The sequence below is a fragment of the Erpetoichthys calabaricus genome, chromosome 14 (assembly GCF_900747795.2).
Source record: "Erpetoichthys calabaricus chromosome 14, fErpCal1.3, whole genome shotgun sequence".
In the NCBI taxonomy this organism is placed as follows: domain Eukaryota; kingdom Metazoa; phylum Chordata; class Cladistia; order Polypteriformes; family Polypteridae; genus Erpetoichthys; species Erpetoichthys calabaricus.
This window is the reverse complement of record NC_041407.2, coordinates 17,327,269-17,353,389: the sequence shown is the minus strand read 5'-3', so window position 1 is coordinate 17,353,389 and position 26,121 is coordinate 17,327,269. Positions and strand designations below refer to the sequence as shown.

General features: G+C 38.4%; 1 protein-coding gene across 2 annotated transcripts; it reads right to left on the bottom strand.

Moving 5' to 3' along the window:
* Positions 1-1,154: 1,154 nt before the first annotated feature.
* On the bottom strand, positions 1,155-25,054 carry tvp23b (trans-golgi network vesicle protein 23 homolog B (S. cerevisiae)). Of its 2 annotated transcripts, none has more exons than XM_028792887.2 (7): positions 24,812-25,054; positions 14,857-14,936; positions 12,624-12,768; positions 9,891-9,980; positions 9,545-9,676; positions 4,062-4,190; positions 1,155-1,295 (listed from the first exon to the last, which is right to left on the bottom strand). In XM_028792887.2, exons 1-7 carry the CDS (start codon positions 24,821-24,823, stop codon positions 1,269-1,271), a joined length of 615 nt encoding a protein of 204 aa, XP_028648720.1. In that variant the 5' UTR covers positions 24,824-25,054; the 3' UTR covers positions 1,155-1,268. The 2 variants fall into 2 exon arrangements, with proteins under 2 accessions (XP_028648720.1, XP_051774939.1); XM_051918979.1 differs by having other exon boundaries at positions 25,002-25,023.
* Positions 25,055-26,121: the final 1,067 nt, after the last annotated feature.

Sequence of the window (26,121 nt, the reverse complement as noted above, 5' to 3'; positions counted from 1 at the left end):
GCCGCCAACTTCCTTTAACTCCAAGATTATGTAAAAGAAGGCAACAACTGAAAAATCGCTAGAAAATTCATATAGTTCTGTCTAAGGGTTTACCATGTTTCAGATTATAGTTTTAGACCCCCCAAAACTCCATCCAGTAACTACTATATATATTCCTAGAAACCTTACCCTCCTTACCGCAAAATGTGTAAGGTTGGGAAAAAATCAACATACTCAAAGCTTCCTAATATTAAAATATAGTTTGGTCAGGAAGAAAACACAGAAACAAATGTAGAGAATTTTTTTTAATAAATAAATATTTACACATTGATTTTATCCACAATATAGAAATTAGAAAAAAAAAAATTGTATTACTTGCAAACTGCCAAAGAGAGAATAAATGCGGATGCTTAGTCATGAGCATTTACCCACACCTCATACATTGTGAAAGCGTTCAAATTTAAAACTTATAAAAATTAACACTCTCTTCTCTCTTTATATTTTTCACTAAAACAAAGTAATTACTATTGTCTGAGACATACTGAAAATCTAATACAGTACGCCTCAAACATCAAATACGGGCTTGATATTAGACAGTAAATAAAGCAGAAATAAGTGCTAGAAACTGGTGTTCTCTGGTCACATTATTTCAAAATGATGTAGTGTTTGATGATCTAAATTCTATTTGAAAACTGCTGTCTCCCGAGATCAATCCATTCATAGAAACTCTTAACTCTGTTAATTAAAGTTTTTAAAAGTCTCATCTGCAAATCCAAAACATAACACTTACAGTAAAAATCTGCAATATTAAAATGTCTTTGTAAATTGTCCACACAAATATACACTAAATGTTAATCAACTGCCTACCTAACCTATATTTGTCTTTAATTATATGAAAAAGATACTATGAGAAAGAAAAAATAAAAATTGAGAGAAAAATGAAAGAAACCATGATTGTAAGGGCAACAAACAGCAAATCAGGTAAAGTCCCAAAATTTGACAGTAAGGAATTGACAATTGCAGAAGTTTAAAGAAGTGACCGGTAGCTTATATCCATTTCATTATATATATATATATATATATATATATATATGTGTGACTATTAAAAAATACCAAGCACCCCTATTCACAAATCCTGACAAAACATTTCAATTCAGAGAGCTTTATCAAAAAAAAAAAAAACTTTCATCAAAATATGTCTTAAAGAGATTCTCTTAAGAAAATATCATTTGTTACATTTATATTACAGTTCTTGTATCTGCAAACACCAGTTAAACCACAGGCTTTCCTCAGGACTCGTTTTCAGTTGAAGCTGCCTGTTAAAGACACAGAAAGAAAAACATGGTTATTTAGACAGACACTGAAGAGATTTCATGTTGAATGTAACAATGTGCTGTAGACTAGAAAATAAAAACTGCCCACAGCCTTCAGTGCAAATGCTCCACATACAGAACAGTCAAGGGCCCACACTGCTCAGCTTAAAAATGCAGTAGGTGAGCTGTGACTGACAATCCAGTGAAGGCAGCCTCTTAGAAAGGCATTGAATTCTATTACTCAACTGCTCCTTTAACTGGACTTTTGAATTCTAACAAGAAAACAAGGGTTTAAAAATTCCTGGCCGCATATTGTCTTACTGAAGCAGTACACAAGTAGGCCAGAGTTGCATTCACTGCAGTCAACCATTTTGCAGACATTATTTTTGGTACATACTTTAATCCAATAGAACACTGAAACAAACCATAAGTATAGTTGTGTCCAAGAATTTTATTGTTTAGATAGATGAAACAAACAAATAACTCCACAAATTTGTCTTAACTGGTGTTCAACTCTTCCAAATAAAAAAATGAGTGAAGCATAGAATTAGGCCAATGAAATGTAACATTATTCAGATCTATTCAAATGTGCCATTTAAAAGCAATTTTAAAAATCAAATAAGTTAATGCTCAACTGTAGGTCATATATTAAACATACAGGCCAAAGCACAAACTTAAAAGTACCAAGTCACATTAAGCATGAAGTTAAGATGGATATAAGGAGTTTTTTCAGTTTGTAATGAAAAAGGAAGAACTGCTCCAGGTGTGAAACACAGTATATGACAATTAAAAAGCTACCATCTCTTTAATATAAAAGTATTAAAAAAAAAACAAATAATATAAGACCTTGTAGTAAATGACACCTGAAACTATTTAAATCTATCGAAGCTTTACCTCAGTCACTCATTCTCAAATTTGTGTATCCTGTTTAGGTTTAGGGCGGCACGGTGGCGCAGTGGTAGCGCTGCTGTCTGGCAGTAAGGAGACCTGGGTTCACGTCCAGAGTCCACCCTGAGTGGAGTTTGCATGTTCTCCCCGTGTCTATGTGGGTTTCCTCCCACAGTCCAAAGACATACAGGTTAGGTGCACTGGCAATCCGAAATTGTCCCTAGTGTGTGACTGTGTGTGTATACGCTCTGCCAGGGGTTTATTCCTGCCTTACGCCCTGTGCTGGCTGGCATTGGCTCCAGCAGACCCCCCCCCCCCCCGTGACCCTGTAGTTAGGATATAACAGGTTGGAAATTGACTGACTGTTTAGGATTATGTAGAGTGAGCACCTACTCCAGCAGCAATGGAAGTGAAATCTTTCCTTAAATGGGGACAACTTTTCATCACGGCACCCACTCACACAAATCAGATATACTTCAAGTCCCCAAAAAACTAAGGACATGTCTTTGTAATGTGGGATTAAAACAGGAATTCCAGTAGAAAAAACAAAACACAAAACAAAAACAACTCCTGCAGACACAGTGAAAAGTGATCAGTGCCCACAGTGAGCGCACCCCGGCCAGGACTCTGAAGCTGGGAAGCAGTAGCACTAAAAACGCTGCTATACCAGTCTTAAATTTGCAAGTAAAATATACAGTATTTATGTTAAATACCTTACCATTTTAATAAATCGGTGGCAGTATCAAAGCCTTTATTTTCAAATAATACATCGCTCAACTGATCTTCATTGAAATATGAAGGCTATACATTTGTACATATTTTTGGAAGCATTAATCTTTACAATCAGTCATATCAAGATAGTTTTTTGCAACTTAGCAAAGTAGAAGATCTTGATTAAAATGCATAAATGTACATTAGGTGAAATCAAGCCAGCAACTCTTCCTAAAAAAACAAAGATATAAACATGCTAAATTTAAGTATACTGAATGACTAGGGCATGGACTGGTGAGGTCAGCTTTCTTGCAGTTTGCCTTTCTTTGCTTTAACAGTTACTTTTTTAAAAGTACTCCATTAAACAAAGAAGGGCTTGACAGTGTAGTTCCTGTGGGGACACTGGGAGATGGCTGCAAGCTACTGGCCTTGTAGTTATACAGGATGTCCTTGCATGAGTGTTTCTGGGGATGGACAAAAAGTTATCTTAAACCAGTTCTTAAAACGTTCCTATCTTCATGATACTGAGGCAGGAAGGAAGAGAGGGCAGGTTTTCAAAGAAAAACGAATTCCAGCCGTGAAGGTGTGGTACCCTATCAAGGGCCCATTACTGCCAGGGTACGCTCCGGGTTACACAATCCTGAAGAGGATCAAGTGGGTTTCAGAGGAAAATGGAGATTTTACATTGCCAAACTCACTTTTAACTACAACGTAACAGAAGTATTAAAGCTTGTGCTTCCTAATTTAATTTCTATGAAAAGCTTATTTAAGGAAAAAACTGATTTTTTTTTCTACATACCATTTACACACTTGGCTACACACAGGCCATACAGTATGGATAAGTTACAAATGAGCAGGATTTGAAACTATAAAACTGTAGGTTCTAATTTAACTACTGACTTACTGTGAGAAAATAAGCAGGGCGTTTTAAGCGTTTACACTGCACCCGTGCACCTGCATATTTGTTTATAACTTTTGGTGGCTATACAGGCTTTGAGATTGCATTCAACTGTTAGTTTTGTTGTAATCATAAAGATAATCAAGCATCACAATGAAATCTACTGTATAAAGCATATTTAAAAAAAAAAAAAAAAAAAAAAAAATTACAAAAAAAATTAAAAATAAACTCCACACACATTATTTATTAGATCGTACAAGAAAAATACATACCTGTCGGAAAAGCTGACGTCCCAGGTAGTTGGTGGCCATACTTTTTAAATTTGTTTTATTGCCCACTTTGCATCTGACATAGCCATAAAGGTTTGCTCCTTGTAAAACAACACCCATAACAACTACTGCCTGAAAAAAAAAAATGAAACAAAACAAATTATAAAAACAGTCAATAATACGTCATTTATGGAAGAAGATGATCCGCTGTGGCAACCCCTAACGGTAGCAGCCAAAAGAAGAAATCAGTAATATGTTATTGGGGAAAAAAAAAAGCGCACACACAAAACATGCACAAAAATATTATACTATACTAGACATTAAGCCCGTTACAATAACGGGTGCTAGAACAGTAGTGCATTCTCTTTGATAATTTTTTTTTACGCTCATTTTCTTTCTTCTTTTTTAGGTGGCATATTGTTAGTAGATAGTAATATAGGCTTGTACGTCCATAATATTTTCTGTTACAGTAATACTGGCTTGTATGTGGCTGTAATATGCGTCACTGTATTGTGTGCCTTTAATTTTCTCTCACAGTAATACTGGTTTGTATTTCCGTAAAATGCGTGTACAGTGTTCCCTCGCTATATCGCGCTTCGCCTTTCGCGGCTTCACTCCATCGCGGATTTTATATGTAAACATATTTAAATATATATCGCGGATTTTTCGCTGCTTCGCGGGTTTCTGCGGACAATGGGTCTTTTAATTTCTGGTACATGCTTACTCAGTTGGTTTGCCCAGTTGATTTCATACAAGGGACGCTATTGGCAGATGGCTGAAAAGCTACACAACTTACTTTCTCTCTCTCTCTCTCTCTCTTGCACGGACGTAGGGGGGTGTGAGCAGGGGGGCTGTTGTGCAGCTGCTTCCTGAAGGACATGCTGCACGGTGCTTCGCATACTTAAAAGCTCAAAGGGCACGTATTGATTTTTGACTTTGTTTTTCTGTGGCTCTCTCTCTCTCCCTGCTCCTGACGGAGGGGGTGTGAGCTGCCGCCTTCAACAGCTTTGTACCGGCGGTGCTTCGCATACTTAAAAGCCAAAAAGCCCTATTGATTTTTTTTTTGACTGCTTGCTTTGTTCTCACAGTTTAAACTTTTGAAAAAGAGACAAATGTTTGTTTGCAGTGTTTGAATAACGTTCCTGTCTCTCTACAACCTCAATCTGTGACCCAAGCATGACATTCTAAAAATAACCATATAAACATATGGTTTCTACTTCGCGGATTTTCCTATTTCGCGGGTGGCTCTGGAACGCAACCCCCGTGATGGAGGAGGGATTACTGTAATTTTCTCTGACAGTAATACTGGCTTTGATATCATAATAAGCATGCGTTTAATTTTCTGTCACAACAGTGGGCAATCAGCAGATTCTCCCCAGCAACTGATGTAATGTATGGCGTGCAGTTGATAATTGTGATTGTGGCGTCTCTCCAGCAAGTATTGTGCACTTCCCCAGCCAAGTATTTTAATCCGTGCTGGCTTGCAGCCGATTATTGTATGTGTGGCGTCTCCCCAGCAACGGATTTTATGTGCGCGAAAATAAATCTACTTTTAAAAGTCATCTTATTGTAATATCATGAAAATTCGTATATTTAGGAAAACCCCTCCAACGACTGACACTTTACACTTTACCGTGCCAGGCTTCTTAATCGCAAATCTGACATCCTCAGAGTGAACACTTGCACAACAACAAACACTAATCCCGCCTCTTTGGGGAAGCTGGTCTCTGCGTCTCAGTACCCGTTTGGATTTTTCGTGCCTTTTGTTTGAAGTCTTACCTCATTTACAGAAATCCGATTGGATCGACCGAGCGATATTTTACAGGTCCCGCCCTCTCCGTCTTGTGTGACGCGTCAGGCGGCCTTTGAAGTATCTAATCAAAACACCGCACCGTGCCCCGCACATGCGCACTTCACCAGAAGACACACACACATGGACACTGGACGCACACAAGGGTTTTATTAAAGAGGATTAACTTATTGTTGGGTGGCACGGTGGAGCAGTGGGTAGCGCTGCTGCCACGCAGTTAGGAGACCCGGGTTCGCTTCCCGGGTCCTCCCTGTGTGGAGTTTGCATGTTCTCCCCATGTGTGCGTGGGTTTCCTCCGGGTGCTCCAGTTTCCTCCCACAGTCCAAAGACATGCAGGTTAGGTGCATTGGCGATCCTAAATTGTCCCTAGTGTGTGCGTGTGTCCTGCAGTGGGCTGGCGCCATGCCCAGAATTTTTTCCTGCCTTGCGCCCTGTGTTGGCTGGGATTGGCCCCCCCCAGCAAACTTGACTGAATCGCTCACTCACTCAACTAAAATTTGATTTCCTGTTTAGTTAAAAAGCTGAAATTTGGCAGGACAGTACATCTAGCCAAGAAGGTATCTGCTAAGAAAGGGCATTTTGATATATCAATGTTAAAAAAGGAAAACAGAAAAAAAAAAAAAAACCCTAAATACCCCAAAAACTAAAAACCATATTGACGGGTTTGATTTACCCCAAAAAAATATTTCTTCATAGTCTTTATTTGTCCATATCGGTCAGTAATAATGCTTTACGAGTGGGATACTCTTAGGGGGCGTATCCTTTTTCCTGCTGTGCGCTTCTTAGGGAAGGATGGAATCGCAGAGTGTGGGCTTGCATCTTTATGCAAATGAAGGCCACTACCAGAACCAAACGGGAAGAACAAAAGTTCTGTGGAGCTTAATGTACATGTGCTTAACAAGCTGTTTCTTTGGGCAGACACAGTACACGCAGTACTCCCTAATCTAAAAGTATCTTCTTACTCCTTACAATATGGTATAAAAGATACACAAAATATGAAGTGGGGCTATATCCCCCATGGGTGGTTGATTATGCTAATATGAAGTATATATTCTTTGACTAATGAGGTATAAGACGACAGGTACTTGGCAGTAAAAAAAAAAAAAAAACGTGATAATATGGAGAACTAGGGTGCCCCCTTCTAAGTTAGATCTCATTGAGCTGTTCTGCTCTGGTTCACAAAACAGAAACAATGGCCATAACAGTGTACCAGCTCACTTGAAGCCCTGGGTACAAAACTAGTCAGGAGTGACAGCATGCCTTGGTATGTTTACACACGTGCTCAGCAAGAGAGTTCCCCATGAACATAACACACAGAACGTGGACACTGCACTGCTTTTTAGGGGGCTGCTGCCAGTGTACCCATAACTCAAAACTGATCAAATGTTGGTGTACAGCAGAGCTCCAACCTCAACCCCCCTATTCCCGTACTACCAATCAGTTATGTGAAATTATTAATGAATGGCAAGAAGGAGCAAGAAACAGACTAACCAGAGTTCCGCCAGTGATTTGCTTTCACTTCAAGCACTGGGACACTGTATATATTTCACAATATTGTTTCTAAACGTTCAATTCATTGCATGTCCCACATGAATGTTCAGTCTATAAAAGTCAATGCTGTCTGTAATAAGTAAACCATGATTGAATTTATATTGTTGGTACAAGGTTAATTATCAAAGCATTACATTCAATTCTGATGCTACCTTATTCACAGGATGTGATATTTTTACCCCAAATCTGTATTATTCTTACTAGCTAATCGTTTGAAATCAAAATATTACAGTGTCTTGTAAAATTGTATTTTTTCCAATGACCATCAACAAAAGCCAAGACCAGCCAATAGGAAAAGCAAGAACTGATCTGTGGCACAAATGCTTTGCTCCTGGGCAAATGAATACAGCATGTTCAAGAGTAAGGAGCTCCGGCAAACTAGTAATGGTTAAAAATAAATATATACAATAAAGTACACAGTTAGTAATACAGAACTCCTGATCCACAGCACTATGACCAATGCTCTGGCTAAGGAAATTTACTAGGCGATGTCGGGTAACACAGCTAGTGCGTCTTGTAGTTCACATGGCCCTTGAATTGCATACCTTGATATACTGCAATTTAAGCAACTAATAATTAAACTGAGGGACTGTTTACAATAGAAATGGTCCAAAAAAGGTTCCTCCTTCTCACATAGACCTTCGCGGAGTTAAAATGAACTTTGCTTATTCGTAAAATTCATAATAAAAATCATGGGACAGGCTCTATGAGCTAACCCTCGAGTATAATATTGGGCTCGCTCTTTACAATTGGAGAAGGTGAAGGTCAGAAAACACTCGTTCTCATTGTGACCTCCCCAAGGATACTGTGTTACGTGCCGTTACTGCACTATAGGAAAAACACCAAGTACATCCTTGGAAATTTAAAAAACAAAAGCAGAATACAGCAGATAACAAGACTAAAAAAACGAACTACATACAAGGGATGGAGAAACAATCTGAATGGCAGCATAAAGAGGGGAATATGGTTAGCTAAAGAAATCCATAAAAGTCATAACTAAGAACAAATTTTTTAAAATGTCGTTCAGGAAGCTAAAAATCTAAAAATAGTTTAAAGTACTGAAGGAAGGGTAAATGGAAGACAGTACAAGTGAGACACGATTACTGCTGAGCCACTCAGAAAAGAAAGCACCTGAAAAATGACAGTGAGAAGGATTGTGTCGAAGGCGGAGGTTTTGCTGAATATTTCTCTTGTAGATAAGGGCAGGCTCTCTCTAACTGCATTTCACTTATGAAACCTGTAAAGACACGCAGTACTCTGGTTTATAGAAAATGCTCCTGCCTTGAGCCTACTGCTGCCAGAAGTAGTCAAGGCTTTCTGTGAGCTGACTTGAACCGAATTCAGAATTATATTGGTTCGATAATGGAAAGATGGACTGTCAGTGTCATAGTTCTAGTCTTTGACAGTGCAAAAGCAGTTGTCACTGTGTGTATTGTGTTTAATCAATCACAATCGACTACCCTGTGCAAAACTCCCATAGCACAACCACATTTTACAGAGAGAATGAGACACAAGAGTACACAAAACTCTCCTTTCTCTTTAATAATGTGAGCATGTCGAATCGGACACTTAAAGAAGAAGCCATAAAGCACACCCATCACTAGACATTTAGGAAGTGGAGATCCACGCATTGCATGGCTCCTTCCACTGAAAAGAAGGCTTGACAGTCGATACCGTATTTGAAATAGAAAAGATTACTTTTTCTCCAGCAGAAGTTTGTTAGGTTTATTGATAACACTCAGTTATCCAAGAGGACAATCTGTAAAAGCATGCAATGTAATACAGCAAAATACAAAATTACGCAGCTTTAACTAGAGACTTTGAATTACAACATGGAAAATTACAAACCGTAATGCACAATGGAATATATGCAAATAAATGCTAAAATAAAAATGTAACAGCACTACAAGAGGGGGTTCTGCTGAATAATAGCCAAAAAACGCTGTCATCTAGCAGTGGCCAGATCTTGACTTCTTTTAAAAGCTGTCATCTGAGTATTTTTCATGTATTCCCAATGTTCATATCGGTTTCCCTTTAACACCATTTAATTTTCAGAGTCGAAAGCCATTTAAGTCTGCATTCTGTTCATTTTTAATACATTGAATCTGAACGAAATAATACTCACCAGCCATTTTATGTTGAAGGAGAAGAGAGTGCTGAAAGCAAAGACAACCCAAATGATGGGACAAACTACCAGACCAAGCCAGAAGATCCGTGACTCTGCGCTGGAAGCTACTTTTGCACCTTTAGCAGAGCTCTGAAAAGGAAAAAAAAAATACAAAATGGAGAAATTAAGGGACGAGAGAGAAGGTAGTTTTGCTATGATGCTCATTTAATCATTCCAGGATAATCAAAAATAAAAATCTGAATTAAATTAGTTTGTTATAATGGAGAACATTAATTTTTATTATTTTTTTAATAAACAATCAGAGCATCTTTAACACATTGCAATCACCTCAAAAAATTCTCACCTGACGTGCTTCGAATACCCAGTGGCTTTTTCCATCATCGTCAACTTGGTTCCACCATCGTAATCCAACCATTAACCGTCCAGTTATATTCTATTAAAAAAAGAAAACATGCTTCAGAAATCAGAATCATATGAAGCTAGCACAACTAATCACAAAGGACCATAAGTATGAGAATCCATGATCCCAGTTAATTTGTATGGTAAAAATCAGTATTTTTTTTATGGTGCCCACAATAAGGATTGAATCTTGGTCAGGGAGTGTTGCTTTCTAAAAATCAAGGCATCAAAATAAAATATTCTGTCAACCTACGTTAGCTGGCTACTGAGACCTTGAGTGGGTACTCTAATATTAATCACTGAAATAAATTACTGTCCATGCAAGACAGCACTGGTGAAATACGAGGAACGTTCAAAAAGTTTGCGCACATTTGTATTTTCGTTGGAAACCGTTAAGGCCTGAGCAGTAGTAATTAGGCATTAAAAAGTGGGTACTTTGCTGGGAAAATTGCATTGCAAAGGAAGGTGACTATATAGAAAAGTGATGCAAGTTGTTTTTGAAATTCTTATTACATAGAGTTTAAATAAAAAGTGCGGAAACTTTTTGAATGTAGTAGTATCAGTTCAAAAATCTCCTATTGCTACAATGATATGCTCCAAAAAAATAAATAAATAACCAACTTAATGTATAGAATGGCTCTAAGGAAGTATTATTTGCAAGTGAATGAAGCTCTGAAGCAATGAAAACTCCAGAAAACTAATATGGCATTATATTGTAAAGCAGTGTTTGCTAGTATAGGAGAGTAGCATCAACTCCTTCACCCGTCCCTTAATACCTTTCATTTCTGCGGAGAGACACAGGCTATCCCATCAGCAAATAAGAATAAACAAACTCTGAACTGCTTATCTTTACAATGTGAAAGTATGTATTAAAGCACCATATGTCAACTTATGCCTCTGCTACACAGGAACGGCTTAGTTTTGTAGCAAAAAAACAAGTGTGTTGTTTTTCTCATATGTGTCTTACATTCTTAGATTCTAAATGCTTGACATAAAAAACAATTGTATTACATACTGTACAATAAAAACAGCAAAATGGTACTAAGCAGCACTTTATCATCAGCTACTTACAGGGAGTAGTAAGAACAGGTCTAGACTCAAATATCTCTCTATTATAATAAAATAATCCTGCAACGAGATGAGTCTTTTTGGAAGATTTTTTCAAGTCCCGTGAGTTGAGACATTGGCCAATGACATTTTTTTCAAGTCCTGCCCTCCTCTCAACCATTTGCAACAAACACGGTCCTTCGTGAGAATGCTTTTGACACACATTTTCTGCTCCCTCAGCTCTTATAAATTTTTATGTTTTCCTCACATTAAGTTCCCAATTAAAGAAGACGTATTATGTCCAAATCTTATTGAAGAATTTCATCACAGAAAAGATGAGTACACGGGCAATCCTAGCAGCAAGAAACGATGAAGGCAAATGAATTAACGCCAAAAATGTCGATCGATTACACAGCAAATTGGTTAAATGCGTATCAATAGACTATGCTGAAACAGTTGGTTGGTGATTGTGCGGAAGGTGAAAACATCAACTTACAACATTCCGAAGAATATCTACAACCGTTAACACTGTCCAGTCTTCCTCCGCACGAATTACTATAGAAAGAAGGATGTACCCAAGAAAAGTAATGTAGTACATCTGCGGATAACATTACACAACAAAGGAGATCTTGATGTGACATTCGTATTAAAAGGTTAACAGTTTCCCATTAGAATAGCTTTTGCAAAAACAATTAACAAATCAGAGCCAAGCATTCAAAAAAAGTCGTTTTCTTTAATAGAGAGAAAGAAATGAAATTCAAATCACAGGCAGTTATACGTTGCGTTGTCACAATGAAAGTCCAAACACAGAATCAAAATTCAATGTGATATTGACGAAAGTTTAATTCAAAAAACTATTTTCAATTACTGCGGTGGGTTGGCACCCTGCCCGGGATTGGTTCCTGCCTTGTGCCCTGTGTTGGCTGGGATTGGCTCCAGCAGACCCCCCCCCCCCCCCGTGACCCTGTGTTCGGATTCAGCGGGTTGGAAAATAGATGGATGGATTTTCAATTAAGTTTTACAGTAAAAAAAAAAAAAAAATCTAAGTTTAAAATGTATTTGCGTGTAAATTTCAAAGCCAAACAGTACTAAATATTATTACACCACGAATAACTAATGCAACATGAGACATAATTTACTTTCAAATTATTACGTTTTACTCTTTTTTAATATGGTTAATTACTCACTGTAATGTAAAATAGTTCTATTATGGATATGTAACAATTCCCATGGAAATAAAAATCTGTTTAAATTGTACAACCGCTTCCCCATACACGAGTGGCAGAACCGCAAAGAGGCTAGCGCATAGCGCAGGCCCTGGGGTTGGTGAGTGAAGCGAGCAGGGGCAGAGCCCCCTAGTCTCTTTAAAACCTTGTATATGGGTGATAAATATGTGTGGATAGAGTAGAGTTAGATGAATCGTGCTTAAAAAAAAACAAAAAAAAAAACAAACCCGCTAACAAATTCCCTTTATGTAACTACATAGATAATTATTTTAAATTGGGTGGTAATCTAAAAATCTAATTTTAAAACACACAATTCATTCAAAGGCCTTGCAGAATACTAGTCATGTAAATACCATCACATGTACATTCTGTCTTCCTAAAACATCTATAAATAAGACACTAACCTTTACTGTCCAGAAGTCACAGGAGAGGAGGAGGATTATGGCTACCATGCAGGCAATGAAGCTGCTGCTGAAAATGCCACATAGCAAATAAACCAAGATAGCACTAACTCGAAAAAAAAGATGGAAGAAAGAGGCCAGTGGATGCCTTAAAAAAGAAAAAAAAGATAAGCATTATCGGTGTCATGAGGTAAATAATACTTTAGATCAAGTATTTCCACAGTGGCTGCTGTTCTGAACTTCACAATTGTCTCGATACATCTACGGTTACAGCACAGGCAGGATAACACACACACACACACACACACACACACACACACACACACACACACAGAGGAAAGGTCAAGACCTTAGCCACTTGGCTACATATTTATATATGTAACATCATTCCAAAGTAACTACTATCACCATACCACTTATAGAGGTATATCTCAAGACAATCAGGGAGGGCAGACAAAGTCAGTGGTGGACAGACTTGGAGTCTTACAGTTAAAAGGCTTAAGACCAGAGTCAAAGTCTTTGACATGTAAAGCACCTCCATTTTCACACTTCAACAGCTGAAATGTTATTGCTTATTATTTGGCTGATGCTTTTATCCAAAGGCAACCTACAACATTTTATAGTGTTGAATTGGTACTAACATTTTGACTTTGGTATCGATACCAGTACTCAGACCTCAGAACCAGTACCAAAACGGTCCTGAAACAAATAACTCCAAAACTACCCAGTCTTACTGAAGCATCCCTGGTGCTCTGCACCATCAGAGTGCATCCCCCTTGAAGTAAATTGGGATTTTTGGTACTTTTCTAGTGCTGGCATACTGCACAATGCTACAACATCTTGAGAGATATAATTGTTTACATTTTCTCCAATACACCCCACCTTTTCCCCAGTCGTAGCACAGGAAGGTGAAGTAATTTGCTAGTGGTCACACAATGTCAGTAGGAGAATTGACATGTGAACTCACAAATGCACCACGTGCCAGTGTGGTGCAGTGAATTGCTTCTGAAGTTCTTCAGAAAAGGGGAATTGCTCAAAGCCACAAAAGGTGTCAGAAATGGAGAATTAAGCCAGCAAACCTGGGGCTTAGAATGCTTAAGCCACGATGGTGGGTGGGTTCAGAACTGCACTGATTTCCTATTATTCAAATACTTCAAATATATAAACAGTAGTAGTACCACCAGGTGTGTAGACTACAGTAAAATTCTTACTTTTATGTCCCACCAACATGCAACATTATCACCACTCACATGATAAACAAGAATGTTATAAAAATGCATAGCTTCATTGTAGCAACATCAAATACACGTATAGAGCGAGAACAGCTTAAGCACCTCTAATAAAGTGGTTCGGATTGGTTATTCAAAACCCATGACCTGGCGATTACAGCTTTTTCAGTAACTCGACTACATGGCCATTTTCAAGTGACAAACAGTACACGACTAGTGGAGAGAAAATGTTTAAAATTAGATAAACTTTAAAACAGGGGTCCCCAACTCCAGTCCTGGAGGGCCACAGTGGCTGCAGGTTTTCATTCCAACCCTTTTCTTAATTAGTTGCCGGTTTTTGCAGCCAATTAATTCCTTTTCCTTTCATTTTAATGGACTTGTTTTTGAGAATTTGTTCCCCTGGCTTTCTTCATCATTCCTCCAAATTGCTTCATTTCTTTCCTTAAATGGCACCCAAACAGAAATGAAATGTGGAGTGAGCCAACAGAAGACCAACAAAGTCTGGGCCTCAAACTTCAACCAGTTGCTTCATTAGGCACCGATTCTTGTTGTTAATTAAACCCGTTCTTTAAATGCCATAGCTTGCTGCTGCTCTCATTGTGCCATGACATACATTTCCGAAATTATTGATTTTCTCTTTTCTAAGAACTCTGTTCAAATGTTTTTCGGGGACCTGAGCAGATCAACATTCCTGAGTTCTTCACCTTTCTTTATTTTCAGATATTGCATGATGGACACAGTTTTGGCTCATTTTGTATCTCATTACTGTTTGGCTCCTAATTAAGGAAAAGGAAACAATTAAGGGGTCGAGTCTTTAAGAGCAAGTTAAATAAAATTAATTCAAAATACATTAATTAGCAAAAAAAAAAAAATAATAATAATAACAGGTCACTAATTAAGAAAAGGGTTAGAAAGAAAACCTGCAGCCACTGGGGCCCTCCAGGACCAGAGTTGGGGGTCCCTGCTTTAAAAGGTAAAACAGCAATAGTACAGTGGGTGCTTGTTACCTTATCTTCTTTTTCCTAACCTTCCTCGTCTCCTCATCTTCTGCATCAAACAATGACACATCTTCAGTGTCATCCGAGATCTGAAAAGGCACAGAAATGAACGATCATTTTATTTTTGGCAAAGTAAAAAGCCTAACCAGTGTGGAATAGTTTACATAAGCCCAAATTCACTGAACAAGAGAGTGTCTTGGTACAGAATGATTTTTCATAATCTCAAGACACTTCGTAACAAAATAAAATCGAGTGCTTGGGTAAAACTGGCAGCCTAAAAGGGATGTGGCGCTCCTAGATAAAAAAGCGGGGTTGGGGGGGCTCTACAAACTCTCCTCCATAAAAGGGCCCCACCTCCAGCTGTCTGCATGAAAATTCTTATAATGTTTAATTACTCCAGATTCATTGACTGCTGTAATCAAACAAGCTCACATGTGGTTAAGATGGCTGTAAAGCCTCCCTGGTGCAGGGCTGATTCAATTCACATGAATATGATTTACTACTAAAGTACAGTAGTTTGAAAGACAGGAGTAAATAATGCAGTGGTTTCAGATTTCTAAAATGTATGCTCTGGCAGATCACACGATTGGTCTATAGTTGCGTATTAAGTCAGAGGTGGAAGCTCAACTGGCAGTCTTGTGGTTCACTGCCCATGTTCCCCTAGGCTATATGATGAACGCACATTTCTGGATTTCTGCAGAGTATGCAAGAGTAGGCATCAGTGACTCAGAGTCACAAAATAAATCACAGGTCAGTGTCCTTGTGGTTACAGTCTGGTGCCATGGCCAATAGCTGTCCACATTTGCCGCTTAAAGAGGAAGTATACTCCTTCAGACACGTGGAGTCATTACCACTTGCCAGGACATGCGTCAATATATCAAATTGATTTCTAGGAGACAACTGAATTTTTAATTTGTATTCTGCCTTTACTTAATACCACCTAAACTGTAGAAAAAAAACGCAATAATTTATAGTGTTACTGACAGCTGTAATAGCCATTAACTGATGGACTGACATCCTGGCTGGGATGAAGGGTGTTTTCTTACCCGTTCGGGAAGCCACTATAGAAGTACAGCATGGATGGAAGCATATCCTAGCTGGGATGGGTCCTTTTCTCTTTAACAATCAGGGATAAAAAAAAAATAATAGATGTATGGGGTAGCTGCCTACCAGAAAGAGTCATTTCCCCAGTATGATGGGTGGCAATGCTCCTCTGGTCTGTCTCCAATTTGTACACCCGCAGGGCTGCACGAGACTTGTAGTTCAGGATGGAACCCTTATTGTGTTCCTCGGGGGGCGCTTCTTGGGGAAAAAAAAAAGACTCCCATATGACACAGCAGTTCTGCCTGACCTAGTAGTGCTTCCTGGATGTACTGATTTGTCTCTCGAAGAACTCTTAGGTCTGACATAAAGGAAGCCACCTGCCCTCTCTTGAATGAGCTGGGAGTTGAAAATTGGTGTACAAGTTTTCCCTGTAGGAGAGTGGAGGAAAGAAGAGAAAGAAACAGTAGAGGAAAACCTGTAAAGATACTGTGATAAATAAAAAAGGTCTTAGGAACGTAAGATGTGTGTTTGCATCGTTGTGTCTGTGGTTTCAGGGTCTGCAGTGCCATCTACTGGAAACACAGTATATTTGAATGTTAATTTAATTGCCAAATTTAATGCCTACGGTTTCAAAAAAAAGAAAACTGAAGAACATTCAGGCTTAAATTCCTCACAGAGTAACAACAGAAGTCTACACTGATTTAAATTTTCTCCATGTGCAAGTAATACTACCAGTCAAAAGTTTTGGAACACCTCAATTTTTCCAGCTTTTCTTCAAATTTATTCAGTTGAAATGCAATGTATGACCTAAAATGGTGGAAATGGTAAGCAGTAAACTGTCAGAGGTTTAAATTTAAAGTTTAGGTTAGCGAAAACTGAAAAATGGGAAATTTCAGAATATTACAAATGGGCCTTCTTCAGGGAACAAAATAATAGGTTACAGCCTACAGATGTTCTGCGGCAGTTAAAGTAAATGAAGCGTTGCAAGTTGAATCCAACAATTTGCACAGGTGTCCCAACTTCTGCCGATTAATTAAAAACTCTCTGCACGTCTTAAAGCAGAGTTGGAACAGACTGTTACTACACCCTCTGAAGTACTACTTGGACTATATTCTAATGATAATGGCACGAAAATGGCAATCACACATGAAATGCATTACTACTAGTGCTGGGCGGTATGACCACAATTCTATATCACTGTATTTTTCAAAATTATACCGGTTTCACGGTATTGGACGGTATTTTTTTTCCCCATGCATGAGTGGATGTTAACCACATTTTCCACGGCAATTACTGGCTATGAATAACCTATTCCACTATCATGAGAATTGTACATTGTACAAAAAAACATTTTAATGTGCACACAAGTATTAATACAGGTTTGCATGGCCCCATAAAGTGATAGTTTTCAAGGGGGTGGCACTAATGAAAAGAAGGAATCACATTGCACGACAGCTGCAGTCAAAATATAGAGCCTTTTTATTGAAGAAATTTTGCAAACAACTTAAACTAAAATTTTGACAACATACAGTATTTTCAACCATCCAAAGAGGCATTTAGACTTAGTAAAATATCCAGAGGTGCTTGTCAAAAGTTGTACTGCACTGACCATGTCTTAGAAAAGGAATAAAGAGTAAATATTTTTTTGTAAACCAACTACACTTTCTGTTAATGTTAACAATCTCTGTCCACTGACACGTTAAAGTGACTTTTTAAACAATTTTACCAACTTTAAATTGCCTAATATTTAAACTAAGAACAACAATAAAAATAAATAATAGTGCAACTTCTAGTAATAATACTATTACTTCAAGCCCAGGTGCATTACACAGTACAGTATTAACCAAATAAAAATAAAATAAAATAAAACAAGTGCAACTTGGTGATGACATGTTTACCAACTGAGCCATCATTAAGGCAAACTGCATTAATATGGACCTTGCTTCAAGCTAAGCTATATACATAAATAATAAAACTGAAACTTGCATTTATAATGCTATTTGTGGTATAGCCCTACGGAATCGTATTAGGGCCACGGTGAAGAAGAAAAAAAAAGTATATGTCGACATGTTGACTTTATTCTCATAGTTTATTTTGTAATTAAAGTAGAATGTCGTAAACTAAACTTCATCCTAAAATCAATGTTTAATTTACTAGATTTTCTCAAACCCCGTCATAAGTTAATGTAGCACATCAAATACTTTGTGTTAAGTGTTCCCCGACCCAGTTGTTAATCGCTGTACGCGCTTCTTAAACTGACTTCCTCTACACTAAGAGGAGGCGCAAGCAGCGATCGGCGCACAGAATCCATTCACTTCATGATATTCCTGCTCTGTGAACATTTAGAATGCGAAGATAAATACTTGATATCATTTTCAGGATGAAATGCATTAAAGCAGGTATTAAACATGCACGGCAGTGTGGCGGTAGTGCTGCTCCTTCGCAGTAAAGGGTCCACAGGTCTACGTTCAGTGTAGGGAACTTTATGGCATCATTATACATGTTTAATTATGCCGTCCATTCAGGGTTGCGCCCATCCCAGCAAGCATTGTGTGCGAGGCAGGAGCAAATCCTGAGCGAGGCACCAGCACATCTCAGGGTGAATACGAGAAATACATACACTAGCAGGGTCAATATAGCATAACAAAACCCCACATCCTACATGACTTTGAAAAGAAACTGAAGCGCACCGAGTAAACCCACCAGAAAAACATGCAAATTCAAGGCAGGGAACACCCGGGACCCCACTGCTGCGAGGTAGCAGTACAACCTTCACGCCACCGTGCCCCCACATGATTAATACCTGCTTTAATGCATTTCTTAATTATATAAAGTATCTTGGCATTCTAAATGTCCAGGGAGCAGGAAAATCATGAAATTAATGTATTGTGTGTGCTGCCAGTGCCTCCTCTTAGTGCAAGAGGAAGTCCGTTTAAGAAGCAGTAGCGATTAACATGGCTCCGGGAACACTTAACACAAAGCATTTAATGTGCTTGTAGCAGTTAAGGCTTTTGTCCACCTCTTGAACCCTCAGGTACCACTCTGAACACGAGGTAAAAGTACAACAATATTTTATTTTTCTGTTATACAGTGCACCAAGCACTCTCCACATTACACTCATATAACCAATACACTCTTCTATAAATCACCAATCCTCCTCGCCCAGACACTTGTCACCCTACCTCCCAGCTCAGCTCAGTGTACTGGGCTTCCCAGAGTCCTTTTATACACCCTGACCCGGAGGTGTTCCCGTTCAACAGTCCACAGTTCCTTTTCCCTTCCGGGTCAGGGTAAACAGTCCTTTTCTTCAATCCGGGAGCACGTCGTTTCTTCCTGTCACATGACCATGACGTACTCTCGGGTTATAGGGCACATGCGAGCCTACGAGCCCCCCTACAGCATGCCTGGTGGCCCCCAAGGTATCCAGCAGGGCTGTGTATAAAAACTACATAGTCCATGAGGCCCTGCTGGAACTCGGGGCACGAATATGCTGTCCGGAGGGCTCCTCCTAGCGGCCTGGGGGTGAGGGCCGGACTGGGAAGCCGGCAATCCTCCACAGTGCTACATAACTTATGACGGGGTTTGAGAAAATCTAGTAAATTAAATATTCATTTTAAGATGAAGTTTAGTTTACAATGTTCTACCTTAATAACAAATTACGAGAATAAAGTTGACATGTCGACTTTAATCTAGACAAACGGCGAAAATAAAGTAGGAATGTTGAGAATAAAGTCAACATGTCGACTTTATTCTCGTCATAAGCATTTAGATTAAAGTGGAAATTGCAAGAATAAAGTCAACATGTTGTCACACTATTACACAGCACCCAGGTACATTACACTGTATTGAAAAAAAAAAAACAAGTACAACTTGGCTTGCAGTATTATCCAGTAGTATAGAAACAGTATTCACACATTTGAACATAATGGTCCAAATCCAACCTTTTAAATCCAAAGCATCTCCAGACAACAGACACTGCTCCTTTTTCCAGCAAAAGTTCTTCTGTGTCATCATGTTCAACTTTATCGTCTGCTACAGCTTCAGTTTCGGAATGTTCTCTGTCCATTTTCACCCCGAAATACCTCCACTACCGCATGTACTCCGTTGCACGTGTTTAGCGGTGTAGCAGTGAAAAAGGTCCCCCTTAAACAATTTCCCACTGCGCCACATTCCGAACGTTTAGACAATTTAAACCAGTGTTGCGGTATAAGAAAAATCCATATCATAACAAAAATAAAAAACTGTTTTCGGTATGAACCAGTATACTGCCCAGCACTAATGTTGGCCCCGTTTTAAAAACTTGTCAAACCTGGGTCAGTTTCATGCACCGCTACTAGTGAAGAACACCACAAAACCCACCGTCCAAAACATTAACTTTCAGCACTGAAATGGAACTTGTGGCAAAAGAGATTTATGTAAAGTGCCTCTTTAATACAACTTCTTTACACAATTGGCCCTGTCGTGTTCATTCTTAAAGCATATGGCGTCAAACCTAAAACAGAAACGGATGCATTTCACTCTTTCAAGCAGACGCACCATTTCCTATTATTAAGGTGCAAATTCAGCCTGTGGGTTGTACGGTTGACATGAGCCACCTGATTAAAAGACATGCATATAATTATTCTTTTTCAATCTTAGAAGATATGGCAAAGCAGACTATTTTTTACACTGTTTTGTGCTGGGCAGGTAACATCATTTCGAGAGGCCCAACGAATTAGCAAGCTAATTAAAGGCTCAGTTATGGGACACACTCTCAACTGTCTGGATCAATATTAAAACTTTTACTTTGTATTCAATAACAGCTTTTGGACCACAGTACCAGCAACAAAAAAAGTTCAGAAGTAAATAAGGTTTAACTTCAAACCCTACAAACCAAAAACCCCCTTTGTCCGGCCTCCCTGATGCAGCACACAACTGCACACCACCCTGGAGCTTTGCGACACTATCTTCTGAAAGCTGTAAAAATCCCAAACTCAATGAAGCAATATGGATTGGGGCCTTGAAGTTCTTATTACATTGAAGTAATAAGGGGGGTTTCTGTGAAGTTCCAATAGCTTTGCCTTTGTACCTGCGTTTCGTGAAGTCGACTAATCAGACGGTTTTGTACAACTGCCATATTAAGTGTCGAGGGAATTTGGTTTGAGAGGAAAGATCATGCTTACTTTCTGTACAGAAAATCTCTAAATGATGGCACAGTTTTAAATTTGGGTTTTCCAGTACTTTTCTAGTTTGGTTTGGTATAGTGCACAACCCTAATTTGTTCCAATGAGTTTCACGAGCAGAGAGTTGTTTCTATTTTTAACTGATCAATAATTTTTGGGAAGCACTAAATTAACATCAATTGGGACAAAAATTTTTTACACATTTCTCAGACAGTCTTGGTGTCACAACCACTCCGAATCCATTAACTGCAACTCCCAGATGGGGATAAAGTACACACGGATAAATAGACTCTTAGCGTATACCACTCTACTAGAACACAGATATACAGTGGTGTGAAAAACTATTTGCCCCCTTCCTGATTTCTTATTCTTTTGCATGTTTGTCACACAAAATGTTTCTGATCATCAAACACATTTAACCATTAGTCAAATATAACACAAGTAAACACAAAATGCAGTTTTTAAACGATGGTTTTTATTATTTAGGGAGAAAAAAAAATCCAAACCTACATGGCCCTGTGTGAAAAAGTAATTGCCCCCTTGTTAAAAAATAACCTAACTGTGGTGTATCACACCTGAGTTCAATTTCCGTAGCCACCCCCAGGCCTGATTACTGCCACACCTGTTTCAATCAAGAAATCACTTAAATAGGAGCTGCCTGACACAGAGAAGTAGACCAAAAGCACCTCAAAAGCTAGACATCATGCCAAGATCCAAAGAAATTCAGGAACAAATGAGAACAGCAGTAATTGAGATCTATCAGTCTGGTAAAGGTTATAAAGCCATTTCTAAAGCTTTGGGACTCCAGCGAACCACAGTGAGAGCCATTATCCACAAATGGCAAAAACATGGAACAGTGGTGAACCTTCCCAGGAGTGGCCGGCCGACCAAAATTACCCCAAGAGCGCAGAGACGACTCATCCGAGAGGTCACAAAAGACCCCAGGACAACATCTAAAGAACTGCAGGCCTCACTTGCCTCAATTAAGGACAGTGTTCACGACTCCACCATAAGAAAGAGACTGGGCAAAAACGGCCTGCATGGCAGATGTCGAAGATGCAAACCACTGTTAAGCAAAAAGAACATTAGGGCTCGTCTCAATTTTGGTAAGAAACATCTCAATGATTGCCAAGACTTTTGTCTCATCAGTCCACAAGGTATTTTCCCAAAAGTTGAACTTTTTGGAAGGCAAATGTCCCGTTACATCTGGCATAAAAGGAGCACAGCATTTCAGAAGAAGAACATAATACCAACAGTAAAATATGGTGGTGGTAGTGTGATGGTCTGGGGTTGTTTTGCTGCTTCAGGACCTGGAAGGCTTGCTGTGACAGATGGAACCATGAATTCTACTGTCTACCAAAAAATCCTGAAGGAGAATGTCCGGCCATCTGTTCGTCAACTCAAGCTGAAGCGATCTTGGGTGCTGCAACAGGACAATGACCCAAAACACACCAGCAAATCCACCTCTGAATGGCTGAAGAAAAACAAACTGAAGACTTTGGAGTGGCCTAGTCAAAGTCCTGACCTGAATCCAATTGAGATGCTATGGCATGACCTTAAAAAGGCGGTTCATGCTAGAAAACCCTCAAATAAAGCTGAATTACAACAATTTTGCAAAGATGAGTGGGCCAAAATTCCTCCAGAGCGCTGTAAAAGACTCATTACAAGTTATCGCAAACGCTTGATTGCAGTTATTGCTGCTAAGGGTGGCCCAACCAGTTATTAGGTTCAGGGGGCAATTACTTTTTCACACAGGGCCATGTAGGTTTGGATTTTTTTTTCTCCCTAAATAATAAAAACCACCATTTACAAACTGCATTTTGTGTTTACTTGTGTTATATTTGACTAATGGTTAAATGTGTTTGATGATCAGAAACATTTTGTGTGACAAACATGCAAAAGAATAAGAAATCAGGAAGGGGGCAAATAGTTTTTCACACCACTGTATACTATTTAACTGGAAGAATCCAAACCCACCTTCTGTAACTCAGGGGCTAGAAGAACTTCTACACTATGTCAAATTAGAAAAGAAATCATTATTATTATTAGACAAGACGTATGCTGGGCATATGACTGGCTCTCTTATGTTATTAATGTATTCCATTATATTTAAAAAGCTGAATGGGGTTTTTCTGCACCCAATCTTCTCTTAGATAAATCTAGTTTTGCATTTTTTTTGCCTTGTATTTCTATTATACTTTTTTAATCTTCTCTGTATTGATTTTGAAGTGGTGAGGGAAGACAAGAAGCGGTCAGTATGGCAGAAAAGAATGTAAAAGACAGGGCTAGATGGAGACAGATGACCCTTTGTGGCAACCTCTAAATCAGAGCAACCGAAAGAAGAAAAAGACTTTGGATATATTATTATTTTTGATTGAGTACTATGCAATTATAACATCCTGTTTCTAATAATAATAAAAATTAACTTCTTTATATAGCGCCTTTTCCAGGCTCGAGGCATTTCACAGAGTCTCATAAAGAAACAGCAGGTATATGTAACGTTGGATACAGATGTTTCCTGAATAGAACATTAAAACCGATACAGGATATACAAAGGCATTAAATACAGCAAAAGACAATAACCCTGAGTAAAACACTGTGCTAGATTCAATATTAAAAGATTCTAAAATAAAAACGTTTAAATAGCTAAAAAAAAATAAAAAAATTAGCTGTGCTTTTTATTTTGCTTTAAGAAAAGAACACTGGTTTCAATTTATACAAAATTTTGATATGTTATAGCTATGGAAAAAGTACAAGTAGCTAAATTTCTTTTTAATTCACATTTCCGTAAAGTTTGTTCTCTAAATTGTATCTGAATACTTATAATTAATGTCAAGCTGAGTACACATCAAGGTAAGCTTGTAAGCTTATTAAAAATAATTTCATAAATAACCAGAAAATAGAAAAGAACATACATACATACATATCCCTATATATATTATATACATACACACACATACTGTACATACATACACATCTAAAGTACTGCTTTGCTCAGTAAAATCAATTATCATAACTAGTTGATAATGTATGGATTGATACCAAAAAAAAAACCTCAGTAGTAAAAGCTTGCATAATTAATTGCAACTATACGGGGGCTTCTTCCAGGACTGAACGTCTTGTAAAGTCGGAAGCCACTGCACTGGCATTAGATCGCTCTTGCAATTTGATATCACACTAAGTTACGTCCCAGCCTTTATGAAGTTATGCCCATACTCCACCGCCTTTAATGAAAAAAGCGAAACAAAGAAAGGCATGGGAAACAAACTAGAATGCGAAAATCCGTATGAGCTGTTCTGCCATTTGTACTCCCCATTAACGGCTGCCCCGACTAACTCCTGCTGCCGTCTTCGGTGGTGACGACTGAGTGTTAGCATCCTGCTCACTCGCATACAATTAAAACGTAATCACCCACTTCTGCTAAAAATATACTGGTTGAAAATAACACTATTTATTGAAGGAAGTAAGTAAGAAATGTAAACTTAAAAATGCTGTATGTAATTGCAGACATGCAACACATTGTAGCACCTTTAAATACTGTAGATAAGCTTCACTTTCATAACGCTATGCAAATGTGAATAAAAAAACACGACTTGTGAATACCAGTGTCAAGCTATTCTGCCCCGTGGTCTTGAAAGCAAACAGAACTATGGAAACATTTGAAAAAGAGACATATGATTGGTAAAACTTACAATTATACCAAAAAATAAACAGTCGAAATATTAAAGAGTTCAGACTGAATAAGCAGTCCTGTTTACCTGTCTCATCATCCCGAAGTCGGCGCACTTCCTGACAACGTGTATCGAAATAAAAAGCTGCCCGACGCGCTCCTTAAGGACCCCGAATATAAAGGCTTCTTTTAATGAAGAACGATGTCATAATTCAGATCGCGCACTACAATAAACACTCGTAAAAAAGTAGCAGTTACGGAAATGAAAATAAGCATACTCCGCCACTGAAACTGCAGTTCCACCTAGGAATGTCCACGAAATGTCACAGCCTTCCCGGAGCCACAGACCCGACAGCGTGGCTAGATAGGTCAGTGATGTTGGGCGGCCATATTTTAAAGGTAATTTGAAACTCATAATTTGTTGCTTAGAATTTGCGGATCTGATTTGTCCATTCTAGGATCGGGGTGCCAAACCCTGCCTCATTTAAACGGTCTTCTAGGTAAGATGATGTATTTCTTTTGGAGAAATTGCTTACATCACAATAACCACAAATCTGAGTCGCAGGCTAGAGTGGTAAACGGAACTCGCATCCGGGTAAGCGGATATCTCTTTAGAGACGGACACGGTATTTCCGTAATACGGAGCCAGCGTGGGGACATGGGAGAGAAATAAAAACAGATGTTTCCTTAAAGAGTTTTCGAAAAGTAACCCGGAAAAGTTGACTTTCCGAGGAAAGCTTTGGCCTTCTTTCCCCAGGTTAATGGAGATATCTTTATTATTATATTCGTAACAGAGATTTTTAAGTACATTTTATCACACTGAACAATAACGATTTTATCACAGTAGAAGTACAATTACTTTCTTTATTCTGATTTCAGAAATGTACTTTTTCTATCACCCATAGTTTGCGAATTATTTCTTTTTAGGGCTTTATATTTAGTATATAACCTCTTATTAATGTGCATGAGTTTTTTAAAGTTAAATTCAAGATTAAAAAATCTATTGGTGTTTGTGAACATTTTATAACCTTCGTTCAGAATTCCAAAGAACTGTGTTAAGGCAGTGGATCAAAATTAACTCAGGTTCACAAATATAAGAAAGACATTTTGTAGGATTAGTGATGCCAAGATCAAAGAAGGAATTTTTGTAGGACCTCATATTGGGGAATCAATTCAAGATGGGAATTTCAAGGGCCGGTTGAACCAAGTTGAAAAAGCTGCATGGCAGTCCTTTAGGAGAATCTCATGAGGGAATTATAAGGCAATCACCCCGAAATAGTGGATGATCTTTGGAAGTCACACAAAGGCACAGGATGTAACATCTTTTAAAAATTCATTTCATGGATTTCAATCTGGATCTTTTCCCAGGAAATCTGGAAGCAACGAAGAGCATAGATG